Here is a 13,197-nt window from a genome sequence, read left to right on the forward strand (position 1 = left end):
TCTTGTTCTTTATAAAATAAAATTATTTCAAATTCTCCAGAGAGTGCGTAAAAAAGACGCTGGAAAGGGGTGGTTTTCCCCGAAATTCATAATCTTATTTATAATAATAGGGATTGAAGTTTAACTTTTGGAAAACTCGCATAATCTTTGAATTGTTTGAACAGTGCTGAGAAAGACCATCTATGACGGTAAAGATGGATTCAATAGGAAGAAAACTTAAAATTGTAGCTGGTGATAGTCCAAGAATAAAACAGCCTTTTGCTTATCATTAATACATAAACTTGATAACAAAATCAAAAGAAAGTTAAGACTTAAGCAAAATGTCTTGGTTAAACAGCAAAAGTTTCGCGTTATAACGCAAAAGTTACGCGTTTAATCGCAAAAGTTTCGCGTTCTATCGCTAAAGTTTCCCGTTATAACGCGAAAGTTTCCCGTTATAACGCGAAAGTTACGCGTTTATTCGCGAAAGTTTCGCGTTATAACGCGAAAAATTTATTTTTTTCAACCTACCAAAATGAGCTCAATGGGCTTTCGTAGTAATAACAAAGAATTGTAAAAGAATTTTTTAACTGCAAAATCATATTTTAAAATTCTAAACATGTGCAGTGTTTATATAATATTATTGTTATCACAGGTATTCAAAGAGATAAGCGAATGAACAAAAGAAAGGGGTATACAATTTAAATCTGATACAAAACTACGTCATTTCATACAAAAGGGTTCCTCTTTTTCTACAGATATCTTGTTTTAAACTCATCTGCTTTTATGCAGTTTGAGTTCCTGAATGCTTAAAGAAATCCCCCAGTCCCCCTTTTGTTGCCATCTTGCCTCCAGCAAACAAGTTTTGCCGACTTCAATTCCACGAAACACCGGCGGACGGGTATAGAAATGAATTGACCTTATCTAAACATGTGATCTTATTTTTTAAAATTGAGGAAATTGTAAGCTTTATAGCTTTAAAACACTACACAGAAGTTTTGGCCTTCTACTTTGAGTATTTAAACGGGTATTTCCCCCCGGAGAAGGAAATTCAAGATTAAGGTCACCATATTGAAATGAATGCAAGGTAAATGTGATTCGAGTCCTCGTAATCTGTTTACACTGCCATATAAAAAAAAATTTGAGGAATCTTCATGCAAATTTTAAAGAGACAATTAGAATAAAAATCAAAATTTAACATTAAAAAAAGAGAGGCAAAATTGCTCTCTTCCTTGATGATTTGAAAATTATACAATCAAATGTAAATTTAATATTTTAGGATCGCTAGGATCTAGTACATCGTTCTTTTAAAGACCAGGTGTTTCAAGTTCTCACAAAATATAATTAAACCAAATGGTCTTCTTCGAAAGAATGATAGAAAATATTGATATCAATAATTATGCATTGATGTTGCAAAAATTGTTAACGTGAAGCGAAAGTTACTTTGATGTCAAAACGTTGAATACGGTATGCTATGGATTCCGGTGTTAGAAATACATGTAGACATCTTGATAGAAACTTTTGATGACTTTGCATTTTTCATCTTCTTAAACATCTATGGAAAATTAAAAATGTAACATTCAAATATTTATTTCAATTCATAAATAAACAACATTTTATATAAAATATATACAAATGATATGCATCAATACAATCTCGAGCATCGTTTAACATGCATAAATATATAATAGTGATATGAAATTGTATTATGGATATGTATTCAAATGAAGTAAATCGCAACATAAAAATAAAACAAGTATTTAAATTTTACATTACATAAAAATCTTCCTTAAAAAAAAAACAGAACTGTTGTAACAATATTCTTGCTTATTCGAACTTAGTAATTTTTCTTGTTCAGTTACTAAATACTGCAATGTAAAATATCTTAATCAAAAAATTAATTATAAATAAATTGGCTAGAAAAAATTAATAAGACATTTTCTTGTGTTAAAGGGCAGTGATAATTTCCTAAATAATGTTTAAATAAGGAGTCTACATTTCTTTCCGATTTGATTTTCCTTCCAAGTAATGCTGGAATGCAAAAAGAATAAACATTGCACAAACTAAAAATATACAAGCGTTTTAGTTTTAAAAAAGTTTTTTGCTTCCTGGTGCATTTATCTCTACTGAAAAGTCAGAATATGTTACAGGGAAAAAATACACTTCCTTCCTTCCCACCTAATTAATTAAAATGAGAAAATAATAGATATTCGTTTAAAAAAAAAAAAACTAAAAATGTAATAATTAGTGCACTTAAGCATTTAGTTATCATTATCCTTGAATCAGCTTGTTCCTGCTGCCAACCATTTTAATTTTTTTAATTAAAAAAAAACTCTCCTTGTAAGTTTTTGAGATCAAATTGATTTACCGGGGGGTACATGTCCGCTGGCCCTCCAAAGAAGTTTGGCATCTTCATGGTAGATGCTAAGGACCAACATTTCACCTTTGGAATGTCCTAAAATCTCGATCCATCTTCCTTTTCACACAGGATACTAGTTTCAAGAAAGTATACATTTCAAAATTTCTTTGGGTCACTTTTTTCTGCTTGTCTAATTTCATTTTGGTACAGCGCCCCTCCCCCATCTCAGCACTGTCCCATGTATAAAGAAGCTTATTACAGGCCAGCAATCGTAAGAGATCCTGCCATGTTTAGATATCTTGAACAGCCCAACACGTTTCACTTTTTAAAATGTCTTTAAAAAGTGTTTGAATCCACCGTGCACGCCTATTGGATCCATCTGTGATTTCAATCTCACGCATTGCAAAATACTTTTGGTTCTGTTTGTTGAGTTGCATGAAAAAGACGATTGCAAAAATAACAATCATTATGAAACCTTAAAATGGTGTTCAGTAAGTCTAAATTTGGAGGTAAATTTGCTACAAGTTGGCCGATAGTAAGATTCGGGTTGGCCCTGCGTAAGTCATTTAAAATTAAATTTGATGGACCGTTGTCAGGGTCCCCTTTTCTGTGCCACCTGCAAGGGAGAAAATTAAACTGAATTGTTTATATCGAAAATATGTTTACTACAATAAAGCGTTGCGTATGATGCTGTTAAAAACGGTTTCTAACAATATTTTAAACACAGGAATTTTTTTACACAACAAAAATGGATTTCAAGTTTTCCGCGCTGCCAGGTACGTTCTTGTGTACAATTTAGATATGAAACTTTTCTTTAAAAAAAATCTGCAATAATTATTGTATAAAAACTATATGTAAACATTACTGTTTATTCCATTTCCTTGAAAAACACACTTAAATTTCTTTGTTATAAATTTTTCTTAAAATTTCCGAATCGTAAGTATACATGTATATAATATATTGATGTAATATTGAAAAAAATCTTGCAACAATATTTACAATATTATTGTAAAATTAGATAGAAAAAACAAAGCCTAATTTATCTGATTAACAGGTTAACAGTATACTTACTCCACACTTGAAATATAAGCATCAGTTCGGTTTAGAAAAGTTTTGGCAATTACACGCCAGCAACCTCGCAACTGATAGGAAGTCGAATTATCGAGACAATAACAGAGCTGTTTTAGGAAATCCTCCATATTCCGGAATATTGTGTCTATCTTCAGTGTACATACCGACACATCTGTAAAATAAGTAAACGTGTGCCCTTATTTTGGGATTTTATATCGAAAGTACTGAAAAATTGGTATAAGCTGAAATATACATATATGAAGGTACTTTATTTCATATTACCTGTAATCGTGGATATTGATGATGAAGGTGGGGTAGCCAAACATGACTTCAAAATGGAAGAACAATCTAAAGAAAAACACATTATGAAACATCTCATAATGTTAGAATGAGACCAAACAAATGGATTATATAATATTATCAAAAGCTACTGTTACTCACAGTCAAGGACTTCCTGTTGAACCTCGCAACTCACTTGTGACCTCAACCGGCATCTGGAACTAATAGATTCAAGACCATCTGGTTGACCCCTATCTTGAAATATAACCGTCTTTGTTTCAATAGGATACCCATAAAAATACTTAGCAAAATAAGTATTTTGTGTAAATTTAGTTGTAAAGAAAAGATGTCATTGAATTTGCACTGATTACTTTTTATTTGAAAATAATACAATTAGAGGAAAGGGTAGTCTTAACACGAGTTTAAAAAGACCACATCGTAAGCATGTTTTTATTTTTTAAAATCTTCATCAGACCAGGGCTGATAAGTGGGTATAACGTTCCTAGTTCTTTTCATTGCTTACCTTTTACACTCAACAAAAATACATTTCTTTTTGGCCAGCTTTCGGTGGTGGTCCAGTAATATATCCCGTCGTCCACGGATTCTATTTCCTTTATACAGTGCAGGAATGGATATACAACTACTCCACGATAGTCGGCTTGGTCTTTCCGCTTTATTTGAAGACTGTTAACGTCTGTCATGGTCTCTTTCGTTGCAATATAAACAAGTTCACCTAGATGTTAGAATGAATTAACGAAGACTTACAAACTGAATAATTTTTTTTTTTGAAGTTTAGATCAAAAAATTTAATAGACTAAACACATATGACGTCAAATCCATGTATATTTCAGTATATCTAATGAAAGAAAATGTATTTTACCCATCTGAACAGTAAATTCTAATATTCCGTCTTGGTTCACTCCAGTCTGTAATGTCTGAAATACTTTAATATTCTCATCTAGAAAAAAAACACATCATTTGTAAACGGAAATTCCACAAGCCATACATTGAAATTCATTGTCGAGGTTTATTTTTATTCTAGTTCACCTAGATGTTAAAAGAAATTAACCATGAGTTACAAACCAGATAATTTTTTTTTTCAAATTTAGTTCATAGAATTTAAGAATAGACTAAACACATCATGACATGTAAGATTCTTGTACATTTCAGTCTATCTTGAAAGGAAAATGCATTTTACCCCTTTGAACAGTAAATTCTAATATTTCCTCTTGGTCCACCCCAGTCTGTAATGTCTGATCTACTTTAATATTTTCATCTGAAAAAAAACCATCATTTGTACATTGGAATTTGTACAAGCCATATATTGAAATTCATTGTCGAGGTTTATTTTTATACTAAAAAATTTCCTTCAATTCGAAATTGACGATCTATAATGATTGAAACATTTTCGAATGGGAGTAAAACAACATACAATTAACCAATCATCAATTCGGAACTAAAGCGACCGAGTGCATCCTCCGCGTCAGTACATGTTCGTCGGGATTATTTCGTACCTTGCTTAAAGAAAGGATTCTCCGAGTGTTCCACGGGAGTTCTGTTCCCCTCACTGCTAGACAAATCTTGATTTGTATATGTAGAGTCTGCATTGCAAGTTCCCTCACTGCCAGGCAGATCTGGGTTTGTGGATGTAGTTTCTGCACTCTCATCTCCACTTTTGTTATCGGAATCGTCGGATGCGAGTTTGGGGTGTCCATCACGTTCAAGTTTATCTGCATAAATAATGTATTAAAACACGTTTATAGCTGTAGAGGTAATTTACTCTTAAACTTTTTTTCTTTCCTATGTGCCATACAATTAAACTGTAAGAGGTAACAAATAGATCAAAACAAAAGTGAAACACTATGCGCCCGGCGGCAACATAAATTAAAAAATAACAACATATTTTTAGCATTTAAGTCACAGTCAAGGTCACAAGGTAATTGATCTTGGTGTCATTTGAATGAACTTGATTAGTGAAGTAAGCATACCAAATATGAAGTCTCTATCTCTCATGGTTCAAAAGTTATGGTGAAGGTTCAAACAAGCTATCTTTAGCATATAGAACACAGTCAAGGTCACAAGGTCATTGACCTTGGTGTTATGTGAAAGGCCTTTATTAGTGGAGTATGCATGCCAAATATTAAGTCTCTATCTTTCTTCGTTCAAAAGTTATGGTGATGGTTAAAGTTTTCCGACAAAAAAAGCTATATTTAGCGCACAGGTCACAGTCAAGGTCACAAGGTCATTGACCATGGTGTCATTTAAAAGAGCTTAATCAGTGGTGTATGCATACCAAATATGAAGTCTCTGTCTTTTTTGGTTCAAAAGTTACGGCGAAGGGTAAAGTTTGCAGAAAAAACTATTTTTAGTATATAGGTCACAGTCAAGGTCACAAGGTCATTGACCATGGTGTCATTTGAAAGAGCTTTATTAGTGGAGTATGCATACCAAATATGAAGTCTCTTTCATTCGTGTTTCAAAAGTTATGGCGAAGGTTAAAGTTTGCAGACAAACAGACAAACAGATAGACAGACAAGACAAAAACAATATACGCCTCGGATCTTTCAATTCGGGCGCAAAATAAAAAGAATATACAAAACATACCAGATATGCCAATCATTGGTCTTTCCATTTCGAGCTCTGAATCCAAACGGCTTTCAATCTGTAGTGAACGTTTTGCGTGTTTCTTTCTGACCCGTGCACAATACAAGGAAACAATAATAAGGGGTATCAGCAGCATTACCAGAGCGAGAACTACAAGAATGGTAAAGAAAAACTAATCTTCAGAATATAGTGTTTCATTGCAAGATTGTTTCTTTACTCTTGTTTTAAATATACTGCATTAAGGTTTCTAGGCAGTACTTACTAATTTGAATTTCCACAATGCAATACCACTCATCTGCAATGAAATTCACATATTTATTAATATAGAAAATATTTCTTTCTGCCAGTCCTTAATTTCAAAATATTTTTTTTTCAATGATGACTTAATGTTCGTGATATTTGTCATGCGGCATAAATTTCTGTCATTTAAAAATGTTTTTTTTTTGCCCTATCATATCCAACTCACTAAAAATCGAATCCACATTTTTTTTAATTGCAAGAAAATATCATCAACAAGTTTGTTGAAATTTAATGGACAAAAAATATTCTTTAGATCCTGGCACCGACTCATTTTGTTAATCCTGCATCGGAAGAGGACAAGGAATCAAATATTCTTTTAAAGATGGTCTAAATCTTTTATCGATTGCATATTTGATTGCAGTCTTCAAAATTCTTTACCACAATCCTCTGATGGACAAACAGCCTGGGATGGATCATCGTACCAAATGGAGTTCCTTCCACAATGTACCGTTATTGATGTTTTGAATTCCGGACGACAGAAGCCGATGTAGGTATATCCCGCCAAACTTTCATTTCCAGTACGACCTCCATTCTCCAATTTCCACTCAAACTGATTTGGAAGTGGTCCACAACCTGATTAATTCGATTTACCAGTTTTAAAAATTGAAGAAAAAAAACATGTTCCGGGTATACCACATATATGTATATTTAGAGAGAAAAAAAAACGCGATTCATTCTTTTTCATATCACTTGTATGAAAATACAAGTATTAGTTACATTTCATAGAATAGCAGTTTTACCTTTTAAACATCGGAAATTTGTCGGATTTACATTCCACTTCAGATTTTCCCCACATCTGATACTGCTGAAATTACTTTCCAACATCCTTGTCCGAAGACATTGCGGGAAATACTCTTCGTACACCGTACTCCTGTTTTGGATAGGTCTGCCGGATTTTGTTTTCCAAAACAAACCCTCTAAGACCGGTAAAGGACCACATCCTGAAACCGGTAAAAATATCCATTATTGCACACAAGGTTTAGCTGACGAATTTCGTAATTATCTTTTTTATGAAAATTTTTGTAAACAACAGCATATTTCCATTTGTTATTAAATGACAATTGTTCTTGAAAAAAATTCGCCGCAAAAGAAACTGGTACATTCTGTTGGACACTGAATGATCGACATAAAAAAAGAAAAATACAAATCACCTGGAATGATCCCATCAGGAACACTTTCCTTACAGATAGGCTTAGGCTCAGGAATTTCTGGTTTAAAGTTCTTCACAATACATTCTCCTTGTTGCGTCTCTCGATTCTGTTCATCATTCTTCCCTGTTGTACAAACCGTGCAATAATGATGATGTCCGCTCGCTCCTTTGTAGATACTTAAAACAAAATAAATCATCAAAATGAATCAAATGTTCATAAAAAATTAAATGAAGGAAAAAATAAGATGACTAACAGAATTATATCATCAAATTCAAAGAAATCTACATGAATAAAATTTTTACTTAATTTTTTCAAAGTATGACAATCAATGAATCCATGTAAAAAGTTTGTAATTGAATGCATCAATTTGATACATACACTTGTTTGTAGGCACCCCTATACGTACATATGTGCCATCAAAACAAGGGATAAAATGATTAAATGTACATTTGGATGTATTTTTTTGTCCCCCGCTTTCGCGAAAGCGAGGGGACATTAAATCTCATTCGTCTGTCTGTCTGTCCATCTGTCCGTCAGTCTGTCCGTCACGAAAACTTTGCCCATAACTTTTGATTTAGTGGAGCTATGACTTTCATATTTCACATGTGTATTCTTTGTGACAAGACCTTTCTTTGGGTACCACCAAATTTGACCTTTTGACCTTGACCTTGGAGTTTGACCCACTTTTACACAAAAATTCCAAACTTTTACTTTGGCCATAACTTTTTAATATAGGTACTAGGACTTTCATATTTCACATATGTATTGTTTGTGGCAAAACCTTTTATTGGATAACAACAACCTTGACCTTTTGACCTTGATTTTGGAGATATAGCACCGTTTTGAATAGAGGAAAAAACTTTAACCTTGACCATAACTTTTGTATGGTAAGGGCTAGGGATTTCATACTTCACATATGTAATCCTTGTGAGAAGACATTTCATTGGATACCAATAACTTTTGCCCTTTGACCTTGACCTTGGAGTTTTAATTGAACATTTTAAAAACTTTAACCTTGGTTACAACTTTTAAACAGTAGATACTAGGACTTTTATATTTCACATATGTATTCCTTGTGGCAAGACATTTCATTGGATACCAACAACCTTGACCTTTTGACCTTGACCTTGGAGATTTATTTACTTATGAAAAAACTTTAACCTTGACCATAACTTTTGAACGGTGAGGACTAGGGCTTTTGTACTTCACATATGTGATCCTTTTGAGAAGACCGTTCATTGGATACCAATCACTTTTACCCTTTGACCTTGACATTGGAGTTTTAACTACTTTTTCGAAATAATTTAACTTTGGTCACAACTTTTGAACGGTAGATACTAGGACTTTTATATTTTACATATGTATTCTTTGTGGCAAGTCCTTTCATTGGATAGCAACAACTTTGACCTTTTGACCTTGACCTTAAAGATTTATGTACTTATGAAAAAACTTTAACCTTGACCATAAATTTTGAATAGTAAGGGCTAGGGTTTCATACTTCACATATGTAATCCTTGTGAGAAAACCTTTCATTGGATATCAACAATTTTGACTCTTTTTTTTGACCTACTTTTAAAAAACTTTTTACTTTGGCCATAACTTTTTAACGGTCAGGATATAGGGTTTTCATAACCTTCAAAAAAATCAACTTCAGTGTTACTTTCTAAATAAATGACATATGATAGGATGTTCGTATTACACACAATATGTCATAAAAATAACATCTCACCCACAAAGACACCGAAAGCGGGGGACCACAATTCTTTGAATTTGCTTGTTATAGTTTAGATTGACTAAGTGTCTGTTAAATCATATGAAACTTTTCGACATTGTTGATTCTAAGTTTCTTTACACAATATTGAAACGCAATGAAGTTTTAAAAAATACAAAATCTGAAAAGGAAGGGAATGCAATGACTATATATGCAACCCATAGATTAAGGAAAAAGAATAAGATTACAAATATTGAGTAGGTAACCAACCTACCAATAAATAATTATTTGCATTAATAAAACAAAGATCTAAACAGATGAAGGTCACAGACAAACAGATAAGGAAATAAGATCTGAGGATCAATGCTTAATAGCACCTGGGACTAAAGTGTGTTCTTAATTATACAAAGATTTAGTTCCTTGTTACCGTTTATGATAGGTGATTTAGAAACGTGCATGTTATCTCATTAAGTGCATGATATACTATTTGTAGCCAAACGCAATCTTAGTGTATACATGTAATCGGCTATGCACATCTTTGTACATCTATATTCATTGCATTGTTCAAGTTTAAATAGCCAGTGACAAAGTCTACGGGTTTTTAATCTAATATTTTAAAACGTTTCTTTATATATATTTTGTCACAAGAACATTCTAAAAGACTTAATGTAAAAATTGTACCAATACACATTGTACCAATTAAATGCATATTATTTTCCATCATAAGTCTTTTTGTATATATGCATGGCATAGAATTTGTCCTAATTCTGCAACGAAAAAATTGATATGGGCTTTCAAGGGAAAATATCGTAGAAGTTAATCTGTTGCTACGCTGAAATGCGGATGTGTATGCAGATTTTGAAATTTTTCTCTTTTCATTTTCTTGGAACCTGTTTTTTTTTCTTTTTACAAATTCCTTGTATGTACATGTATGCTATCTTGAAGAGAGTCATGGGGACATTGAAGTGGCCAATTCCAATTAAAGTGTCAAAAGAATGGAATTATATTAGTTAGGTATTTCGAAGATTAAGTAAAAATATTTAGTGTTTACTCACAAGCGTCGAGTTTCACCCTCCTCGAATTGGAAGATGTATCCAGAACAACACACCAGCAAGGCGAAAATCAGGAGACACAGCATCGAGGACCTCCTACTAGTAAATGTCTTGGTCTTAAAGTGACAAGGAAGCAGGAAGTATTCTATAACTTGTTTTTGAAAATTATTTGACGTAAACATCTTCTTTGTTGTCAAAATTTTTTTTCATTTTAAAATTGTTTATTTCTTAGAAAATACCATATTTTTATTTATATACGTATACATGTAGGCTGTACATAAATAAGTAATGGAAAACACCGTGAAACTGTAAACGCTAAAAAATGAATAAATCTTTACGTAAATTATCAACTTTATCTTTTTCCTGCTATTTAATTAAAGAAGAATAACTCCTATAATATTTGCAAAATTGGCACGCAGTAGTGTACTGCTAATAGATGTTTAGACTGGCACAACTTAATAAAATTTGTGAATTTATAAATACAATTATTATACCTCTACTGATTGATTTTTCCTATGTAAAAATTAGATAGTAAAATGTGAACAAGCAAATTCAAAGATTTGTGGTCCCCCGCTATCGGTGTCTTGTTAGTGAGATGTTATTTTTTATGACATATTGTGTCTAATGTGAACACCCTGTCATATGTCATTTATTTAGAAATTATCATTGAAGTTGTCTTTTTTTTAAATAAGGTCATGCGTGAAGGTCAAGATCAAGGGGTAAGAAACCATAGCATGCTCGGAATTACTAGTATCTTGTCATAGGTAATGCACATGTCAAATATGAAAGCCCTATCTTTTCTCAAAATAAGGAACAAGATGTGTTTGTGAAACACTGATGAGTTGTTGGTTTCTTAAGAAAGGTCTTATCACAAGTAATACATATGTGAAGGATGAAAACCCTAACCCTAACTGTTCAAAAGTTATGGCCAAGGTTAAAGTTTTTAAAAGTAGGTCAACTTCAAAGTAAAGGTCAAAGGGTGTAAGTTCTTGGTATTCAATGAAAAGTCTTCTCACAAAGATTACATATGTGAAGTATGAAAGCCCTAGCCCTTACCATTCAAAGGTATGGTCAAAGTTAAAGTTGTTTCATAGGTACGTAAATCTCCAAGGTCAAGGTCAAAATTGTTGGTTTCTTAAGAAAGGTCTTGCCAAAAAGAATACATATATGAAATATGAAAGTCTATTATCTACCATTCAAAACTTGTGACCAAGGTTAAAGTTTTTAAAAAGTAGTTAAAACTCCAAGGTCAAAGGGTCAAAGTTCTTGGTATCCAATGAAAGGTCTTCTAACAGGGATTACATATGTGAAGTACAAAAACCCTAGCCCTAACCGTTCAAAAGTTATGGTCACGGTTAAAGTTTTTTCATAAGTGCGGAAATCTCCAAGGTCAAGGTCAAAGTTATTGGTATAAAAATAAAAGGTATTGTCACAAAAATACATATATGTGAAAAATTAAAGTCCTAGTACCTACCATTCAAAAGTTATGGCCAAAGTAAAAGTTTGGAATTTTTGTGTAAAAGTGGGTCAAACTCCAAGGTCAAATTTGGTGGTACCCAAAGAAAGGTCTTGTCACAAGGAAAACACATGTGAAATATGAAAGTTATACTCCACTAAATCAAAAGTTATGGGCAAGGTTAAAGCTTTTGTGACGGACAGACTGACAGACGAATGAGATTTAATGTCCCTTTGCTTTCGCGAAAGCGGGGGACAATACCTGGTAATTCCCTAGAAATCACTGTGAATGGACGTATCCCCGTGCGTTAGTCAAATAAGCTAATCACTGCTTCGGAAGCTAATTCCCGATTATCCACAATCCTCTAGATTTCAATTTTGTATCGGTATAATATATTATTGGACTAATCCTCGTTCGTCAGTCAAGTGAGCTAATCCCCGCTCTGAAAGCTAATTCCCCGTTATTCGTAGTCCTCTTTTTTTTTACTTTCGTATCGGTATAATAATCAGTTAAAAAGTATATCTTTGAGGGAGTTAGCAAGATTCCAGTTTCCCTGGACCAGGACTGCGCCTCCGCAGGTTAATTTTCATACAACATGTCTCAAGGACATGGTACATACCTCTAAAATTCAACAACCAAAATTGAACATAAAGAAGTTTGGTATCATAATTTATTTAGCTATGCACCAAATAAAATCAAATTTTTGTTAAAAATTTATGAGAATCAAAAATACATTTATTCATTTGCCAATAGAATATTTGAAATCTATCCATGCATGTCTTTCATAAAAATCTCAAAATGTCTTTTATTTTTAACAATTCTCAAAACCTAACCTGTTTATATGCCTTTTTAAAAAAAATATTTCAAGAATTATATTTAAGATTAACAAAAACACATACTTTATTATGGTTGACCAGAAAAAGTGAAAATACAATCCAGCATGTATACAATGCAAATGACATTTTGTGGCTTTCTATCTAAGGCACGGACATTTTACCTATTTTCATTTATCAGTTCGATCTAGGAGGATTTTACCCTTACTTTGGACTTTCAGTAGGCGTGACTTTCTCGGCGCTACGTAATAGCGAATACTAGTAGATTCTCATTGGTTACGACATTAACAAGAGGCCCACGGGCCTTATAGGTCACCTGGGTATCATGTAACAAGTTTCCAGCGATTGTATTTGGTTCGTGTTTTAATCAAAAGCCATGAAATTCACAAATTTTGAAGGAGG

At 32.8% G+C, this 13,197-nt stretch overlaps 1 protein-coding gene across 1 annotated transcript; it reads right to left on the minus strand.

Moving 5' to 3' along the window:
* Nucleotides 1-1,821: 1,821 nt before the first annotated feature.
* Nucleotides 1,822-10,655, minus strand: LOC134242452 (uncharacterized). Its single transcript, XM_062724536.1, has 14 exons — nt 10,510-10,655; nt 7,744-7,919; nt 7,333-7,533; nt 6,971-7,165; nt 6,555-6,587; nt 6,293-6,442; nt 5,203-5,418; nt 4,887-4,964; nt 4,569-4,646; nt 4,212-4,421; nt 3,851-3,943; nt 3,692-3,757; nt 3,410-3,581; nt 1,822-2,954 (listed from the first exon to the last, which is right to left on the minus strand). The coding sequence occupies exons 1-14, from the start codon at nt 10,590-10,592 to the stop codon at nt 2,732-2,734; spliced, it is 1,974 nt and encodes a 657-aa protein (XP_062580520.1). The 5' UTR covers nt 10,593-10,655; the 3' UTR covers nt 1,822-2,731.
* Nucleotides 10,656-13,197: the final 2,542 nt, after the last annotated feature.

Source organism: Saccostrea cucullata, unplaced genomic scaffold (assembly GCF_032062105.1).
Source record: "Saccostrea cucullata isolate Sc308-1 unplaced genomic scaffold, CSIRO_AGI_Scuc_v1 ctg9496, whole genome shotgun sequence".
Lineage (NCBI taxonomy): Eukaryota > Metazoa > Mollusca > Bivalvia > Ostreida > Ostreidae > Saccostrea > Saccostrea cuccullata.

Coding starts and splice junctions, on each gene's coding strand:
- LOC134242452 (XM_062724536.1), bottom strand. CDS start 10,592: ATGCTGTGTCTCCTGATTTTCGCCTTGCTGGTGTGTTGTTCTGGATAC. Junction 3,944..4,211: donor ATTTTTGTTGAGTGTAAAAG/GTAAGCAATGAA, acceptor TTATATTTCAAG/ATAGGGGTCAACCAGATGGT. Junction 2,955..3,409: donor GCTTATATTTCAAGTGTGGA/GTAAGTATACTG, acceptor TCTCCCTTGCAG/GTGGCACAGAAAAGGGGACC.